The sequence below is a fragment of the Myripristis murdjan genome, chromosome 12 (genome assembly GCF_902150065.1).
Source record: "Myripristis murdjan chromosome 12, fMyrMur1.1, whole genome shotgun sequence".
NCBI lineage: Eukaryota > Metazoa > Chordata > Actinopteri > Holocentriformes > Holocentridae > Myripristis > Myripristis murdjan.
Window position 1 is genome coordinate 13,724,500 of NC_043991.1, and position 20,258 is coordinate 13,744,757.

Sequence of the window (20,258 nt, forward strand, 5' to 3'; positions counted from 1 at the left end):
ACCATGGAGAATTCCTTCATGTTTGGTGATTTTTTTTTAATTAAAGCGGAGAAAACTCACTGATCAAGTCTCCCAACAATAAATTACATTCCCCGACTTTCCCTGCTTGGAAGGGACTTTTCCAATATTCCATGACCGGGGGGAACCCTGTGGGAAGAGGTTGCCAGCAAATGAGTAAACAGGCAACTCCACCTTCATGTCTGACCATTCAAACATTTTTTTGTTATTGATCTAGTCTAAATAGCTGCTCACTCAGCGTTTCCTGACCATGATCTAAAATACACAGCTATTTAAAGACAGAGGTGGCCAAGTGCACAGCATTAAAAACCTCTTTGCCTAATGGACAATTGTGGTGGCAGCAGCCATGGCCTCGGGCTCGGTACACAGGAAAAGTCCATTATCACTCGAACTAATGGAGGAGGGGTTTCAAACCAAAAGAGGAGAAGAAGAAAAGAAAACATGAGAGAGAGATGACGCACAAGGTACAAAGCTCTGTTTCTTTAATGGACTCCATCAATAATGTTACTTTTCCTGCTTTATTGTGTTTAGAGAGAGTAGCCATATTATCAATCCTAGACATGGGCAGAAATTAAAGAGCTTTTTTCTCAAGTGCGTTTCTTTTTTTTTTTTTTTTTCTTCTTTACAGACTCGAATCAATGTGAAACAAATGTTTGGCAACACGCTAATGATATCTGCTCAGGCGGCTCCTGCATTTCTGGAACAAACTCTCCCTCCTTCGCTCGCTCTCGCCACCAAGACAAACCCACAGCCAGTTTACATCCAGACGGGTGCGCTTGTTTTATATAAACAGACAGCCCTTGTGGCAAGGGGTTTGATTAGGAGGAGGTCCGCAAATCCCATTAAAAGTCCATTCATCCCGTGCTCCGTGTTTGTTTGAAGACAGGAAGAGTAACAAGGGAGGGGGGAGGGGGGGGAGGTGACTGGCAGTCTGTCGCTGTTGTTTCCACGCCAATTTTTATTTATGCATTGACATTTAAACTCAGATATCGACCAGCACTGAAGACAAGGACTTTGCCAGTAATGAGGTCATCTGAACCTCAGTGTCTAACAAGGGAACCCAAACATGGATTATTAGACTGAAGATCCATTCCCACTCAGTTGCCTCCATAAAACTATCACCCAACCTCCTCCAGTCACTCTCTATTATCAATATGATAACAACAATACGTGTTGTGCTGCTGTAATATGTTCATATCCGTAAGTACAGTTGTAACGAGACAGTACAGTCTTAAAAAAAAGATCCGTTTCTGTTTTTTGTTGTTGTGAACCGTCACATTCAACCGAGCAGCTCCTTGGTCTTGGTTGCTAGTTGTTTGTCGATGTCCACCGCGGTGCTGTCTGCCATTTGCTGGAGCTGTGAGGGCAGAGAAAAAAGAAAAAAAAAAAAAAAAGTATGACTTGAACACAGTTTTCTCATACTTTTATTTTGATAGAGCTTTCATTTCTCAGTTATTTGCTCATGGATCGACTCAGTCCTGGGAGCAAGAGCACATTTATAAAATACAGTCGGTGGAACTGTACTATCAAGATGAATGTTTTATAAGTAATTGAATGCTGTAGTCATGCTTTCACCTCACCAAAGCGATTAGCGGTGTAACGGTTCAATAAACCCACGGTTTGGTTTGCACTGCGTTTTCTGGGTCACGATTTCAATTTTGGTTCAGTTTGTTTTGAGGTGAAAACACACTACCATTTCTGCCACTACCACTTCAATTCATCTCTTTCTTCTCTGTATATTGTCTTATCTGCGAGTTTTGTGATACCAATATGAAATCAACAAATATTCTTTAACAAACATAAAAATACTTTCAGTGCATTCATTAATTCATCAGCTCAGTGTGTGGTTAGATGGCTCTCATACAGTGAATATGTTTGTAACACCATATTTTTAGAGTGTACTGTGTTTTTTTACGGTTTGGTTTTACACCCCTAACAGCTACACCTCAAATTTTATCTCGAAGCAGAAATGTCTCAAGTCTTGCGATCAGTTCCCTCCTTGATCCTTTTGGGTTATGAGACTCATCCCTATCCACTCAGGTGCAATCCATCCATTTGTCCAACCCTTCACAGCTACCACCCCTCATAAATCTAAATTCCTGGTTAAAGAGCTGTATTAATTCAGCTCTATTTGATCATTCGGGTCTGTGTGAGAGCCCTGTAACGCCCGTCTTGCTGCCCCTCCCTCATACCTGTTTTTCTATGAGTCGTATGGTGTCTTCTGAGTGTCCTTCTTTGACCTTTTTGACGTGTGCGACGGCGTTTGAGCGAATTCTCCTCAGTGAATCTTTGGCCTTGTTGCTCAGCTGTTTGGCCACCTTGGCGAGGTTCTCGCGGTGCTCCCGGGTTACTCTGGAGGGAACAAGGAGAAGATCGGGAAAGACGGGAGAGACAGACAGGCATGTGTGACTTTTCAGGCTTTTCACTGAAGGTCATGTTTTTGTTTAATAAATTCAAACATTAAACAGTTGTGTGTGTGTGTGTGTGTGTGTGTGTGTGTGTGGTCGATTTAAGGAGTATTTCTGTTGCTGGAGTATTGCGCCTTTTCGCGATAGGCTAGGCCCGCTGCCACGCCCCCTGTTGGCCAATCAGCATAAAAAGTCTTTCTTGGCCAATGACTAACAAAGTTTCTTTCCACAAAGTTCTGTGCAAATCCTTTCATTACCATATTCAACCATAATCATAACTATATCCATGCATTCATTTTGAGATATTCTGCTAACGATGGCCTCATGCCCTTCTGCCTCTGATACCGACGCATGAGCCTGCTGCTTGTGACATTTTAAATTTCCCCTTGGGGAATAATAAAGTAATCTATCTATCTATCTATCCAAGTTATTTTGTTGCCTAAACCAAACCTTTCCCCAGCCTTAACCAAGTTGTTTTGTTTTCCTGAACCTATTTTTTGTCTAACCTTAACCAAGTGTTTTTCATGTCTAAACCTAACTTTTGCCAAATCTTACCTCATGGTTTTGTTGTCTAAACCTGACCACGTGACACCAAGACGTGATAAAAGCGAGAAAGCCTGGTGTGTATCAGATGCAGAATGGCGTAACACAAAGCGTTGGTATTTGACGCCCTGGGAATGAATGAGAATGCGCTGCAACAACATCCTCACCACGTGCACACGCAGGCATGAAGTCTTTATGTGGGCATGAAGTCCACTCAGCTCTGACTTCCGCCAAACATCCAACAGCCAAAACTTCCCAAGGTCACAGACCGGAGCCGAGATGTCCATCAACCCAACAACTTTGTTTTCACTTGGCATTAATCAATCAACCAGAAAAAAAAGAAAAAAAAATCTTCCCGTTTCTCTCTCCCTCTCTCTCCTTAATTGGCTTTTTTCACTGTTTTTGCCTTGGGGACTATTTGCAAACAATCCGAGAGTAGTGTCTATTTACCGCAAACAATACGGCCTAATTACTGATTCCAGGGCCAATCAAGGAGCGTGTTCTCTTTGGAAATGCAAATGTAGGCTCGGTGCGTGCCGAGGCTGATTGCAGGGGGAGAGCAGTCTGACTCTTATGTCCCTCCTCTGCCAGACTAACACCTGCTGCTTCATGCACACACATGGATCCGCGGGCATGCACACGCACACGCACATACATGTGCATATACGCATGCATATGAGCAAACATGCATACACAACATGCAGATTTATGCGCACATGTGTATATAAAAACAGATATACACACACGCATCCGGTGGTTTAGTAAGTGAGTGACGGGTGATATTGTGTGAGGCTGTTTGAGTTGGCAGAGTGTGCAGGTCAGAGGAGGAGAACAGAGAGACAGCTATCCAGAACAGAGCAGAGAGACCCGACCCGCAAATCAACACAGCGGGGGTCTCTATACATCTACAAGTGCAAGTCAAATAAATCTGTCAGCAACCGCTAAGAACACGGAGCCATGAGTGTGGCTTTGCGGTAAACGGCATGAGGAAAACAGAAAGGTATGGAATATATTAATGGAGTGAAACAAACAAGAAAAAGTGTTGGGTTTTTTTATACGGTTTCATACAAATGGATGGAAAAATGTGGAAAAACAGAGAGCTGAGGACAGACTGAGAGTAAGAGCGAAAGAAAGATGGACAAAGAGGGCAAGTGCGAAGAGGGTGAAAGCCTTTCAGCCCTTGGGGTTTTGTTTGGATGTGTGTGTGTGTGTGTGTGTGTGTGTCTGTGTGTGGGACTCACTTTGGTACGGGCACCTTGATGATAGTCCCCTCCACCTCTGGATTTAGGTTCATACTACTCTGTCTCAGGGCCTGGGTGGCAGCTGTCATAGCCTGGGGGTGCACACACACACACACACACACACACACACACACACACACACACACACACACACACACACAGTGAGAGAGAGAGTGAGAGAGAGAGGGAGAGAGAGATAAGTGGATATATGTTTGGTTCCTCTGGCCTGGGAGAATGGAAAAGCACCAGGCGACTGCAGGTAGCGCCGCGGCCCCAGCTGGCAGTCATTACGGTGTTGTTGAGTGTATCTATGTGTGTGTTTGGGGTGTGTGTGTGTGTGGGGGGGGTCGTGGGTTGATGTCAGGGGACGCCCATGCAGTATGGAAGTGCCTTGGGCCACTGTCAGCGCCCAGCCCTGTGGGACGGGACTGAGAGGTTGCAGGGCAGGGCGCTGACCCCTGGTGACCCCAGAGGAGGAGTGTGCTTGTATCTGATGCACATTCACAACCACAGATGGAGAGACAGTGTGAGCAAACGTGTGTGCACGTGAGTTTATGTGTGTGTTAATTATTAGATTCCATCAGACACTGAATGCAAAATTGAAGACCAAAGCGACTGTCTGGTTCTTTACTTTACACACATCTGTAATGCAACTGTAATGTGATGCATATAACGCACTGATGCATGTGAGTGTAACTCATGTAAACACCGTCCTGTGATTATATTGACGTGACTGCTCTCAGTGACAGAACGCAGAAACATATTGCTGTCACTGTCAGGCAAAACCCCTAATTCTGCTTATTGTCATGTTTTTTTTTTCTTCATGTTCTTCAACTGAGGGATGGTTTAAGCTCACAAATGCCTGGTTCAAAAGATGAAGACAATTCCTGACTAGCTGACATTTTGGAGGTTTTTCCTCTTAACAGCGATATGTGGAGTTTTCTGATTTTATTCAGATAATAGACAGTTAGGACATCTATACACCTTAGCTCCTTGTTGTCAAATTGTGCTATATGGAGGTCAAAGGGAAGTCTAATCTGTATTTGGCTAGACCAAGCTGACAGGTGACAAGAGTAAACTGTTTAGAAGAGGCATAATTTATGTTACATGTGTGGTAAAACATGGTTTTTAGGTGGTAATCGGACACAGTAATGGTTACATTTTTAGACGGGTGTCAGGTAAACTTCAAGGTGGATTTGTTAGAAGAAGGAGGTTTACACCGAGCAAGGTTTTTATAGCTGTGCATTTTTCAATTTCAATTTAGTTTTAATTTGTTTTTAAAGTGAGTTAGCTACTTTCTTTTAGTTTTTTATTTTTTGAAAATGTTTAGTTTTAGTTTAGCTCTTATTAGTTTCAGTGTTAGCCTTTTTTTGTAATACGGGGTATTTGTTTGATTCAAAAAGGTCAGAAAAAGTATTGAGCAGTAAAAACTCAACAAAACATCCGCCATTTTAAATAAATGCCTTCAATGAAGTCAGATGAACAACCAAATAAACTGCAAGACAAAAACTAAAGACATCTTCTCTATAATTTTAGTTTACTTAGTTCTTTTTGCAAACACACAATTATCTTTTTTTGTAAAGCCTCATTTTTATTTTTATTTCAGTTGACAAAAATGCTCTTTCTCACCAAGTTTTCATCATTTTGATAGATTCATTATACCCTTGGCACTGAGAGCTGTGTGCTACACATCTACAAAACAGAGGCTCTACCCTGAACACACTCCCTGAATTCAACCACCATACTGAAATTATCATTATTATTATATTTCTTGTTTTAAGGGAATATAAGCTCCAGTTCCAACAATTTTCTGGGGAATCGATGAAAACCACCTCACTTATGCAAACAGGATCATTATTGAGGGTTGATAATCTGATGGGTTTGGATAATCTGACAGACTTTAGGATCCCGTGTTCAACACCACTGACTGATCTAACTCCTAAACTCCACCTCCACTTTTTCAGTGTCAATCTTCATCAAACAATATTTCAGTAAAGGGCACAATATCACAAAAATATGCTCTGAAGAGATCCTTGAAGTCTTGGTATGCTGTTACTGTACAGTTACAGTTAACTCAACAAATATGATGCACAGAACCTATTTAGTGAATTTGTTTGAATTTTATGTGAAAGTCAAATGACTTTTAATTCTTGACTGTCTGGCAGGCCTGGAAGCTGCCAAGCACAAAAAGCTTACTGATGAATTCCAGTACGGGACAGCCGAATTAATGCCTGGAAAAATGGACGTTAGACCCCCGACATGTCTGGTGTCACCATGGATGGGGATGTTTCACTGTAACTGGATTGAGCTGAAGTGCATAAAAATCCAGGTGTAAATGCACCACAGACACACTGACGACCCCATCATCCAAAAGCCACATCCGTAAGTGGTTGGAGACATATTTGCGCACATTAATACCAAAATGTAAATTCAAATATGTTTCCGATTTATATCGAGCTGTTCTATAAACAGAAATAAACAGTCAGGGTAGTCATGGATTTGAAACAAAATAAGAACAGCTGTCCACTGTAAATTTGACCTGAAATAAACTATCAATAGAAAACGGCAATCAGACATCTGCAAGAAACTTCTTCTGACTTGTTGGCCAAGAGGGCTTCTTCCTCTGTTTAAAAAAAAAAAAAAAAAGTGAAAGCATTCCCCAAAACCCATCATGGGTCTTTGTAAAGGGATGCAAATTCAGAGGGAAGTGACATGCACAGGGCAATATGTGTTGTGTGAGCACTCCAGTTTCAGTGTGGACACTGGATATGCATGTAATAAGCAGGTGTAAATGCAGTCAGACTAAATCATATCTAAACACAATGTGAGAAAAAAATGCTCTAAAAGAGATCCTTTAAGTCTTGCTATGCAGTTTCCAAATAACTCAAGAATAACAAAGTATAGCACTGATTCAGTGAATTCGTTTGAAAGTCATGGGATCTCTTCTAATTTATTTCTTGACTGGCAGGCCTGCAAGCTACTGGGCATATATGAAACAGCATTTGTGTATGTGAGAAATAAATACATTATCCAGCAAATACTCGACACAATCTTTTGGTCCAGCAAACACAACACTGGAGCCGGAGAGCTCCGGCTAAACAGCGCATGCAGAGGAGAGGGAGAAAGCCAAATCGTTTGAACCACTGAAAACAAAGTCACACTCCTCAAACCGCATGACAATTCCCTCAGCTGCACAGCACAAAGGGCACAAATGTGCAATGTGGAAGGGGGATTTTTTTCCCTCCCCTTTCTTCCCTACTCTCCTTTCTCGACAGTTCCTTCTGGCCTTTTCCACTGGGGGAAAGAAATGGCAGCAAGATTAAAGGAATTTATTTGTATGTATTAAATTAATTCATGAGGTCCCATTTCTTTTCCTTTGTTAGAAATCATCCGGAATGCAGGCCTCCGTTCCTACCTCCACAGCTCTCTGGTTGCTCTCTTTGAGTGTGGGGTGATAGATTCAACCCATACCTATGTTTGATTGTTCTCAGCATCGAATTCATCACCGCTTCCCCTCTCCAACAAAACCACTCTGGTGGTTACGGAAAACCGAGCGGAATTTTCTGGAAAGACCAGGCAGGTTCTGGTTAATATGTTGGAGAGGAAGAGAAATTACACTGAAGTTTCACATCAAACAGTGACGGCCCGGGTTCAAAGCAAAGAGGGGAGCTGAGAGGAATGTGTGTGAGATTGTGTGTGTGTGTGTGTGTGTGTGTGTGTGTTTATAGAAGGGGAGTCCTGCAGAAAACACTTTATTAACATTGCAGTGTGATGCTGTGCAAGTGCTTTCTAAGCGTGCACATGCGCGAGTGTTTTGCCCCGCATGCTGCACCGGTCTCTGGTAGCTGTCGTTAATTCCACTGTACCTTCCCAGGCTCCTGTTAATGAATGAATAGAAAACAATGGCAGGGCCTCTGGAGTGCTCGGTAATGGATTGGCATCATTATAAGCCTATTAGCTCTGTGCATGGTAGACTCACCTCTGCGTGGGACATGGGTAACGTAGGCTATGGCAGGGTGGTTTGTGTGTACGTATGTGTCTGTGTGTGTGGTCTGAAGTCAAGTCTGCGTGTGTGAAGTAATGGGAAGTAGCTACACTTAACTGAGGGTCTTTCAGCCTGATTCAGGTAAGAGACTGAATGGCCACATATGAAGTGCTGACTTACATTCGCGTTTCATTTCGTGATATGCGTGCAAAGAATAACGCAGCGGTGAAACTACACCGTGCTCTTTAAAGAGGTGCCTTCCAAAACGATTTCTTTGCTTAATTTTTCAGGTTTAATTAACAAGGAGAAAATGCTATTAAACTGCATTATAAAATGTCTGTTATGCCTAAATGGCAAACTTAACTATATTTTGTGGATATGTAAAAAGCTGCATTTTTAGACATACAGGGTTTGGCACAAAATGTGTATATTGAGGTATAAACACATGAGTGTATTACTGTTGACAGTTTAACCCTTATATGGTATTCGTTTTTTTGTTACACAGGGAGTCCTGCTGGATCTGGTGGACCCATTGCAAATTGGGGCTTTTAATTCAACATAATGAAACCTTTTTTTGTTAAAATACTCAGCAGATTTTTACTTCATCCCAATTGCAAGTAATATAAACAATACATATGTTTACTTAATACCTTATAAGGGTTAATAGAGAGACAGTGCACTCTGCCAGTTTCAAAAGGGAAGACTTCTGGGGGGCTGACCACTGGTGTGTAGGTCCATTATTGTGAAACTCCAGCAGTCTGAAAAACGTCCGGTTGGACAGAAAGTCCATGAGACCGACAGTCCGTTATCCTGAAAACTAAGGCTCGTTATTCTGCGACCCCAATAGTTAAAAAAAGATGCAGACTCTAGTAAATTTGGTAAAGTTTAGGCAGGGCTCTCGTCAGGTTAAGGTTAAAGGGTAAAGAGGGATGAATTTCTCGACAGGGATGCAAAAGTCGGCATAACACCAGCAGTCACTGGACTCCAGAAACTCCAACATGAGTATTTTTGGACTAATGGCCTTTTGGTCCAGTGGGACGTTTTTCGGACTGTTGGGGTTTCGGAAAAATGGCCTGTCGGACCAACGGCATGGCACCAAATCCTGATGCTAAAGATAACAGCGATGTCAGTGTAACATGCCATCAGTCCACCAATCAGCTTTGCACAAGCAAATAACCATGCTGATGAAGACATCTGCAAAGCTGCACTGCTGCTGGGATCGATGAGAGCTTAATCCACACATCAGACTGCCATGCTGATGTTCTCAGAAGATTTAATTTGATCGCATAATGTAATGTTAAATGTAATAAAGGCAGGCCCACTTTCATTTCCCAGTGCACCAAAGAGTCTGGCCTCTAAAAAGCCTGGTCAAAATTTCAATCTGGAGCCCTGATTAGTGGAGCTGTGTATCATCTACGAAGGAAAAGAGAGAGCGAGAGAGAAAAGGAGTGAAAAAAGAAAAATAATCCATTCCTTCCTAACCTGAGGGTAAAATGAGGTCATTTCCTATTCTGTGACAGCTCACACACAGACATAACCACACCTCGTGTATGTGTGTGTGTGTGTGTGTGTGTGTGTATACAGACACACACTCATACATTCATGCACACAGACTACACACAGGGTTTAGGTCCTTGTTGCTATCTTTTCCCCACAGAACAAAGGAGTCTCAGAGTGATCAATCGCTCAGCATTTGAGACGCACTTGGAGAGCGAAAGGCGGGTCGAGTTTCATTTACACAGAGATCTATAGTGAGAATTAAGACTTCCCATCCGGCTGACTTTTAGTTCTGCAGAAGATTGTCTATCCGTCCACAGCAGATGACTCAGAATCTTTCTAAACAAGAAATGCTGTGCGTTTCTACATAAGAAACAAACATGAATGGACAGAGAGGAAGGGGAGGCTCTCTTTGTGAGTGTGTGTGTTCATGTGTGTGTGTGTGTGCGTGTGTGTGTGTGTGTTCTCCTTACCTCAGGGAAGCTGCTCATGTTGACCAGTATGAGCTGAGGAGATTTCATGGAGATCTGACCCAGCTGGTTGAGGGGGAACTTCCCATCTTTAGTGGTCACCACAATGTGATCCAGAGCTCCTAAAACAGAGACACAGCATTTTGTTTTTGTTGTTTTTTCCCCCAAAATTGAATCCCATATTTTAATTCATGCCATGTGAAGGCCCATGTGCAATAAGCCCTGAATCTTGACCTGCAGTTAAAGAGAATAATCAGCAGGCACACAGAAGAGAGAGCAGTGGCACTGGCTGGGTGCCCAAGTATGGTGGCTTCCTATTTTCATGTCATTAGCTCTTTTCAAACCAAATGCACAACATTAAAATGTAAATATATTCTTTAAAAGAAAGGCAATCAGTCATTCAGTCAGACAGATTAACAAATAAATATCAAAATCTGACAGAAATGTTTTGTGAAATGTCAAAGTGAACACAGGACAAGTTGCGACAGCATGTTAGTGCATATGTGTGGTTGTGCATGTGTGTGTGTGTGTGTGTGTGTGTGTGTTACATCAAATTCCAGATTCTTATGATAATATTGTGATTCTGGGCTAAAATCACCAGGATTTCCTTGTTACTCAATCTGATAGTATGAGAAAAAAATATTTTTCTGATTGTTTTTCACGTAAATTTGTGACTTCACAGTCTCATAATTTTCAAGTTTGTTTCTCATAAATCTGTGATCTTTTTTTCTCATAAATTTATGACTTTTATCAGAGAATATTCACGTTTCCTACTCAGAATTTTCAGAAAAACTACTACAAGTATATATTAGAAGTGATACTACTGCAAGTGATACTATAAGTGATGCTAATGCTGCAAACAGTGAGTTTGATTCATTTTGGAACCTGTAACTGATAAAGTGTCCTGGAATAATGGGAACTTTCAAGCCGTGGAATAAGACACACAGCGCTTATGTAAGCGGTTGGTAATGTGCAATAAACTAGCGGAGACCACTGTCTGAGTGTGTGAGAGTTTCCATGATCTATGATCTCTGCTCTCTGCCTGCAGTGACAGAATCAAAGATGTGTTCGCCAACATGAGCAGACTTCTGTCCTTCCATCTTTTATTCTCCCTCTTTGTCTCCATTCCTCCCTCGCTCCATCCATCCTCCTGTCTGTCTGTCTCTCTCTCTCTCTCGCTCTCTCTCTCCATCTGGCTAACCTCAGATGCAGTTGTTTCCTTCTTCTCCACCTCTGCCTTACATCACTCCCTGCCCCCTCCTGCCCAGTGGGGGCTGCAGCGGTGTGTGTGTGTGTGTGTGTGTGGGGCGAGGTGAAAGGGAGGTGAGCCAGTAGTGCAATTTTCTCTATACAATCAATTTCTAAGATTTAAAGGGCGAAAAATAAATGTACCAGTTGGAATTTCGATGCAGAATTAATCATAAAATGATGTGTGATGTGATGAAATGAATACTGAAGACTCATTCTGACTGACATGTTGTCTACCTGGCTGCCAACTACCACGTCTACCTGTTTGACTTAAAACGTCTACTTCTGCGTGGCTTCATACCAGACTGTCTGTCTCTCGGCCTCGTAGCGTAGTGTGTATGCATACCTGCCAACCACTTTTTTTGGCATTTCTCTCTGCGTTTGCGACCTTGAGCCTGTCTGTCTGCGTTACCTGTGCCCTGACAGTGAGCGCCTGCACATCTGCTAGTGCTTTAGGAGGGCAGATGACTGTCATTTCTTAAACTGTGTCGGTGGGGGAAAGAAAAGGGGGGGTATCACTCACAGGCCATTAGCCTTTTATTTTAAATTAGGCTATTTATCCTGATATAGTCAAATGCATAAAAACTAACTGAACACTGTGCAACAGAAGGGCCATTACACCACTAAAATGTAGATATTTATACTCAGCATCATCAGTAGATTACTGTAGTGGAGCCTCTAGTTAATTTGTGTCATGCTTTTCAGAGTAACAGAGATCAGACATTGATGGCTCCAAGTAACACCACCTAACTCACAGAAAATGTCAATATTAGAGACCAAAAGCATACAAATTACCCGTCAAGTCACTGACGAGTTCAAGGTCCATACCAGAGTTTTTGCATGTTACGCATAGTATCTATAAAATGTATATACTTCATGTTTCTGACTTAATGATTTTGTTTGCCCAGAGGCAGAACATTATGAGAACTCTGTTTCAACCAAAATTTCACATTTGAAAATCAAGTAATTTTTGTTGTGAAATCTTTAGTGCCCCTGCGTAATTTGTAAAATGGTTTATTGCGATGTAAAATGTGGGGTAAATTGTTATAAACAGGAGGGGGCGCACATGTTCAAAATCACTGATATGGTCCTCCAATGTGCTGTGATCAGCCTATGAGGTCTCATGAAGCTTGTGTAGATAAGCCGCCATGCCATTATAATTCAAATATTAAAGCTGTAAAACTGAAAGAAAGCACAATAATTACAAATTTTTAATATGTAAATATTATAAAATCTTATGAAACATCACAAATTCTGTCATGGTGCCACACCTCTACTCTACCCCTTAAAGGATTTTGATACCTAGAAAAAAAAGAAAACTTTATTTTTCCTTCACTTTCACAGTGTGTTGCTTCTGTACACTAGATCTCAGGAAAGTTTCCATGGAAACAGGGCTAGTTTTCAGGCCAGGGGACCCATCAGTGACAAATCATAATAAAGTGTGTGTGCATGTATGTGGTGTGTGTGTGTGTGTGTGTGTGTTTGCCAAACCTAGCGAATGGGTCAGAGTATTAATCTCTTCTCTGCATAGCTATGCCAAGGTGGCCTTCTGCTATGCTTTTGCCACACACTACCAAACAAGTGTGCACACACTACACTCACACACATAAACACACACTTGCATGCACGCACGCAAACATACACACGTGCATTCACACCAACACACACTGGCGCATACAGACATAAGTACGCACACACACAAATGCACACACACCTAATGAGAGCCAGATGAGACGATCATGGAACAAACACATACACACACACTGACATAAGACACACACACACACACACACACACACACGGACAACTGACGTCATTCCATTCCACCATCTCATCTCTCCTGTCAGCTCTAAGTCCTGCTGCCTCCGCGGATTACTATGCAGCTGGACAGAAGGTGGGGGGGTCGACGGACTGGAGGAGGGCAGCAGGCAGCGAGGGGGAGATGGATGGAGGAAGGGAGGCAGAGAGGATGATGGGATGTTGGGAAGGAGGCGAGGAGGCAGAGCAGTTAGTGAGAGAGGGAGGAAGGAAGAGAGTAAAGAGAGAGCAAAAGAGATGAAGGCAGAGAGGCAGCGGACTCCTGCAGATCCTGACTTGTGGGTCAGTCAAAATTTAACTTCAGAAGTTGTGGACTGAAAATGCCAAAGAGAAATAGGTGGCTGAGGGATTGGAAAACAGAGAAGGAAAAATAATGGAGAGATAAAGAGAAAAAAAAACTGATACAGCATTTATCAATATTGTATTGCCAACAACCAAGGTAAAATTTATGAGCGGTTTTTATGACAACCCCATTTTGCAGCAATAAATGTGAGTGTAGTGAGATAAAGAGAATAAAAACTATCATATTAGATAAAACTGTTGCTGACAAAGTTTTCCTTTGGGGATATAATTTGCAGATAATAAAGAAAATAAATCTCAGTATATTGCAACACATGTTATCATGATGCTCAACATACTGCAAAAGGTTTAAAATTGCAATACTAATATTGCACTTGTATTGTGACCTAAGTATTGTACTAATATTGTATGATGGGGCCACCCCTGATAAAGTCACATGCAGAAACAAGGGAGGATGAAGGGAGAGAGGGAACAATTAAAAAAGCACAGATGAATGAATAATTGATGAAGGCTAAAACAGTGGGGGAAATATATAAAAGACATCTGAATCTCATCTTTTTGTATCCCATCTCACCTAAAACTGTAACACTCAGGAGGAGAAACTCAGACATCTGCGACTCAGAGTTTGAGTCTAGCTGCTGCCTCCTCCATCGAGAGCTTCCTTTACCTCCCCATACCTCCTCACACACCCACCCGGGACTCCCCAGGGCCCAGCTCCCATTTGTTACAGCCCAGAGGCGAAGGGTCGTGACCTGGATGTAGTTGAGGATACAGGGGTCAACCCGAGGTCAAGGTAAGGTCACACGGAGCTCTCTTCACCCTGAGCCCTCGGGCATTTTGTCAAGGTCGACAAAAACAGAGAATTGTTGACTTTTGTCCAAAAGTGAAAATGTGCCGAGGGCAGAGAGAGAATCAGAAACAAAGGACACAGAAATACATTTGCACTTTATGAGCAAAATTTTGGGTTTCTAAAAAGAACAGAATGAGCAATACTAAACGCTCTGCCTGCTTTGAATACAGTGACATCAATGTTAAAGGCAAAAAAATCTTTTCACTTCACCATAAGTCAACTTTTAACAAGCCAGTCCAAACATACTGTCTGAGTGCTACATTGGCAAACCTATGTATTAAGATGCTGGGTGTTTATTTTCTAAATTCAGAGTAGAAAATAAACCAGTATGATGTGAACCTGAATAAGAGAAAGATTAATTCGATCCAGCCTGTTGCTGAATAAACCCCAGCAGTGGTTTCATTGTTGCTGAGTGCAGTTTGGATCCTTGTGTCAGACCTCTCATTCCTCAAACCCTCTGTTAAGAATTGTAGGAAATAACAGTTATGACTGAGCAGCTTTACCACCATGAATTAAGGCCTTTCATTTGTGACTGAAATTGCCGCTGTTACTGTTATAATACAGCCATATATTTCCACACAATAACGTTACATAATGAATGTGCTGTGCCGTTGGAGGACGATAGCAATTCTAAGACGGCGTGAAAAAAAAAAATAATGGAGTCGGGCAAGAGGGAATAAAGTTTCGAGATTAAAGCCATAAATTTATGAGAAAATACTCACAAATTTAGGACAAAAAACTGGCAAATTCTGAGATCATAAAATCGCAAATTAATGAGAATAAAACTCAGAAAAATTGTTTTTCTTATACTACCAGATTTAGTAACAAGGTAGTATAATCTAGTAGTATAAGAAAAGCTATTTTTCTGAATTTTTTCTCGCAAATATGTGACTTAATAATCTAGTTTTTATGAGTTTATGAATTTACAGGTTTAATCTTGGAAATTCAGTTTTTTTTTCCTCACTCCATAATTTTTTGTTGTCCCTACCATGTCATACCATGTTGCCATCACCTCTTAGCCTATCACATTTTATCATCTATCTTCTTTTATCTGCAATATCGATAAATGGTTTTTTTTTTTTTTTTTTTTTTTTAATTCAAAGTCTACTTCATGTATAAGGAGAAAGTCTGCATTCTTCTGTCTTTACAATAAATTGCTTGGCTCTGTGACCATTTGCCATTTTGTAGTTTGGGCAGATGTTTAGATTTACTGATAAATGCTTTAGGGCTGAACAATTAATCAAATCAAAATGATCAAAATTGCAATATGGCCAAGTACAACAGCCAAATGGCAAGACCTGCAATTTTTTGATAGAGGTAAAATATGTGACAAACACTGTTATGAATGAAGTATTGTGGTATAAAGAGATGCCCACATGTACAAATTGTATTGTGCAGACATAAGAAAAAATGTGTTTGGTACAGCCTCCAGTGAAAATAACATTCACAGTATCATCAATTTCATGTTTTTTTTTTTGTTTTTTTTTTTCTGTGAAAATGAAAATTTGGATGCAAAAATGATCATTCCTGTTAAAATCATGGATCATACTGCAATTGCAACACTTGTAAAATTAACTGCAATTTGATTTTTTTGATCGTTCAGGCCTAACATGCTTTTATCTTCTTGGTGAAAGCAAATGTGGTGAATGGGAACGATCACATTGCACCTGAGAGTTAATGGTCACATTGATGTTTTTTTGGCCTTTTTCCGTGTGCAATTTGGCCCTGCGAGGAGTTTGAGAAACAGTCAACGCTTAAAGGAGAAGGAGGAGAAAAGCAGAGAGCCAGAGAGAGAAGCCGAGAGGCAAAGAGAGAGAGAGAAAACAAAAGAGAGGATGAAGAAATGTGGAGCTACCTGGCGAGGTTCGGATGTTCAGGCTGCGTGTGAAGTCATCTTTGAGCGTATTGAGAACAGCTGTCATGTCCTCCTTCACTTCATCCAGACTGATGATGTCCTCCACCAGAGCCGAATTAATGTTCACCTTAGCTGCCTGGCCCTTTGCCTTAGCTGGGGAGATGAAGGGAGGGATGAAAGAAAGACACAGGCGCAAAAAAAAAAAGAAAAGAGAAACAAAGAAACAGCTTAAATCTCAGGTAGCATTTCAATGTTCCCAACACCATGTTAGAATCTCATGTAGGAGGGCAGGAGAGGAGGGCAGGAGAGGAGATTTCAACCCCGAGTCTCCTCAGCACCCCTCGATAAGAAGAGGCTGAGTTACTCTAGAACAGGTGGCAGATAACTCAATGTACAACCCACAGTTTTCTGTAGAGAGGGGGTATGGCGGTTATGGTGGTGCCGCAACACTATGCAATTGCCAAGATACGCCAGGTCCACATGTTGCATATATATATATTTATATAAAGCCACGCCGACTGCCACACCCCACTTTGGCCAGTCAGTGTGAAAATTTAATCATTTCTTCTTGGGTCCATGATCAACCTCTGCACCGAGTTTCATGCAAATCCGTTCATTAGTGTTTGAGATATCCTGCTGACAAAGAAACAAAATGACTCCCGTCCAACTGGACTGGCAGAAAATAATAAACTCCTTGGTGTGGTAGACATGTACAAACTAAAAACTGTATGTTTCAATTCCAAGTTGAAAAGCTTGGACTTCAGCCGTTCATTTTTCTCAGCAACCTGGATTACAAGCATCCCAGGTAGCAAACGATTAATTCCTCTTGTCTTTCTGAAACACTTTTTTGACTCTGACTCCAGCTACTTACCAACGATAAATTACTCTGAACATCCCAGAAAAGTACCCCCCACTCTTATGCTCTAGCCTTATACTGACCTTTTGCCTTCTTGGTGGCGTAGAGCCTGGTGCAGGGGGCGGGGAAGTGCGTGGCATGGTGGCAGAGAAGAGGTGCACTGACTCTGGCAGTGGCCACGACAGGAGACCTCAGCACTTGCACCAGGGACTGATGCAGCACAGGCCGCAGCAGGCCCAAATGACTCATCGCCATGCCTGTCAAACAGAGACGGGTCAGAAAGAGAGTGTATTTAAAGTAAAAGAGAGATATATGGGTAAGCATACAGAGACAGAGGCATTAAATTTGAAATAATTCAGTTAGTGAATAAATATTTGAATGCAATAAATCTGATACAAATCTGAAACCACAAATGGGAATAAATACGAAGCAGTAGCCCACATCAACCAGTAGGAGGTAGGCCTACAACTTGCATTAACTCATTACGGCACCGTAATCTATTTTCCCTTGATGATCAGGTGATATTTGCTCACAAAAATGATTGAAAGCAAAAATCAGAACCAAATCTGTCAATGTATGAAGTACGAGTACGTATGAGCATGAAGGTGGAAAAGAAATCCCAACACACCTCATTACAGCTCTAAATCCTCCTCCACTCTGAGAACCGTACAGGCTACACAATGCATTCACACACACACACACACACACACACACAACCACAAACTGATTCTATACCCATCCACAATTCCTCAAGCATTCCTCAAAGGGGAAACTCCCATTTAGAAAGTACACAACAGTACGAGACCAGCGACTTCTTTTCTATGGATGAACCACCTCCCACCTCGCACATACACCCCACCTCAGCTGTGAGCCTGCGTCACTGAACCTTGCCTTACACACATGAACGTACACACTCGGAGACACTGAGGCCCACATACACAGTCGTGCACAAACACACGCACACACACACACAAAAAAGTCCAGTCTTTTCATAGTCAGTGGTTGTGAACAGCTAGCGGTGTGTTATCGCCTCAGTGGCTTCCTCTATTGTCCGGTGTGTATTTAGTCTTGTTGGCCTGCAAGCCGCGAGGAGAAACCTGGCATACAGCTGTGTTAACACTGACAGGCTGTGCTCAAATCAGTGGGCTGCATCATATCATCAAGACTGCCTGTTTAAGTAACAGAACTTAGGATCTAAACTTGAAAAACCAGGCCATAATTCGGACTGGGTATTGGAATTGAATATGATAAACTACAAAAAACAACTTTAACCTCCCTAAATATAAAAAAAAAAGAAAAAAAAAAGAATCCTGCAGATTTGGGGATTTTGAGAAAAACATTGCAAAAAAAAAAATCATTTTGCAACATTCAGTGGCCAAGAGTTTTTTTTTTTTTTTTTAATTTTATGTTTTTTTTGTGTGTCTTTTTTTTTTTTTTTTTTTTGGTAAACCTAAATTGCATTTCAAAGAGGTGCATGTGCCTTTGTGTTTTATAAGTTTATAAGTCCATTTTTTTTAAATGCTGATCTTAATTTGACTTTATTTAGAAAAGAAAAAAAACAAAAACAAAAAAAAAAAACAAAACAAAAAAAACATATACACTCTCAGTGGCCACTTTCTCAGGTCCACCTGTACAGTCTAATGCAGTTCAATGCAACAGCTCTGCCATAAATTCTAGGCTACCATTTAAGAAAGTTTATAATGTTCAGTTTTTGTTGACATTGTGGAGAATATGTAAATTTAATTCTATGTTTATTACTGGGGTTGTAGTTTGCAGAGGTCTTGTACTGGACATCATTATACTGAGAGGTGTTTCTAATTTTTTTGTCCTCCCTATTTATATACATGAGGGGGGACAGAATAGTGGAAACACCTGTCAACTAAATGCAGTCCAGTACAACAGCACCACTAACTATGAGCTCAGTGCCAAACACAGAATTGATTGAACACCTCTATTACTGAGACAGAAAGAAAACCTGAGCATTGTAGGGCATCATAAAAGTAAACTTTATGGCAGGACAATTGGATTTCATTGTATTAGACTGTGCAGGGGGACCTGATAAAGTGGCCACTGAGTGTATATACATATGCATATATTCATATACAGAAATAATGGTGCAAAATTCCAGTGTGAATCCGCTCCAAACATCCCTGAACAGAAATGCGCATATTTACTAATTGTAATATTTGGCCCAAAGCGCACACCACCTCCAACACAAACCCCCAAAACAGGCATCCGCGGCGGACAAGTTCCCTGACAAGCTGATATGATATGTCACACTCCGGCAGAAAAGACAGCCTCGACGGTGATAGGTCTCTTTAGAGGGGAAGCCAAGCAGAAAAGGCGCAGCACAGGTGTTCAGCTGGATACAGTAGCCTCACATCCTGCAGATTTGAGCCAGGGCGGCAGCTGCAGACACGCCTCCCCTGCAGCGGCTATAGAGCCAGCTGGGAAGCCCGCATCGTGTCTCCTCCGCACACCTTGACTTAAAATAGACATAAGGCGGCGGAGCAGCCTATCTGATCGGACTGGCTGTCGGTGCTGCTTATTCAAACAAACTGTTCAAATCGTGTAACGTTACACCCACCAAACTGTCTGCCACCTGGTTAAATAAATATCAGATCATCGTTATTATTATAGGCTACTCGCGTAAAGCAAGATTATAAAGAGATGCACGGCTGTAGGTGAACATTAGACACTGTGGTGTATTTTACTCTAACTTTTATTTGCAGGAGACATCAGTGGTCAGGATGGTCAGGACAGGAGGTTTGCATCACACACCAGGCAGCTGTAATGTAATGAAGGTCGATGTGGTGGGCTGCATGCAGCTAGTGCCCAAAGCACAACAATCAAACCAAAATAAATAAATAAATAAAATAAAATGCAGTCGTGTGGCTTGTTTGATATAACGCTAACGTCAGTGTAACAACGAAGTGGCGAAACATGCTTTAATTAAGTCTAAAACTGGCACTTACTTTGAACGATCAGCGTCTTTACAGAAGCATGCCGGAAAAGCGACGTGCAAGCAGCGCGTCAGGAGGTGCGTTTGGTCTTAATCACAGCGCCGTGCGGGAGGGCGGAGTTAACAGCTGACGCGAGAGAAAAAGCAAAGCGCATTCAGCGGAGAGGAAAGGAAAATGAAATCAAGTGCGCCTTTCTAGTTACACGT

The 20,258-nt window shown here is 41.7% G+C and overlaps 1 protein-coding gene across 1 annotated transcript; it reads right to left on the bottom strand.

Moving 5' to 3' along the window:
- Nucleotides 1-563: 563 nt before the first annotated feature.
- mrrf (mitochondrial ribosome recycling factor) lies at nt 564-20,156 on the bottom strand. The gene is made up of 7 exons (XM_030065850.1): nt 20,065-20,156; nt 17,173-17,346; nt 16,234-16,386; nt 10,166-10,284; nt 4,211-4,302; nt 2,211-2,370; nt 564-1,375 (listed from the first exon to the last, which is right to left on the bottom strand). The coding sequence occupies exons 2-7, from the start codon at nt 17,342-17,344 to the stop codon at nt 1,298-1,300; spliced, it is 774 nt and encodes a 257-aa protein (XP_029921710.1). The 5' UTR covers nt 17,345-17,346; nt 20,065-20,156; the 3' UTR covers nt 564-1,297.
- Between the last annotated feature and the right edge of the window lie 102 nt (nt 20,157-20,258).

Coding starts and splice junctions, on each gene's coding strand:
- mrrf (XM_030065850.1), bottom strand. CDS start 17,344: ATGGCGATGAGTCATTTGGGCCTGCTGCGGCCTGTGCTGCATCAGTCC. Junction 4,303..10,165: donor ACATGAGCAGCTTCCCTGAG/GTAAGGAGAACA, acceptor GTGCACCCCCAG/GCTATGACAGCTGCCACCCA. Junction 2,371..4,210: donor ATCAAGGTGCCCGTACCAAA/GTGAGTCCCACA, acceptor TGTTCCCTCCAG/AGTAACCCGGGAGCACCGCG.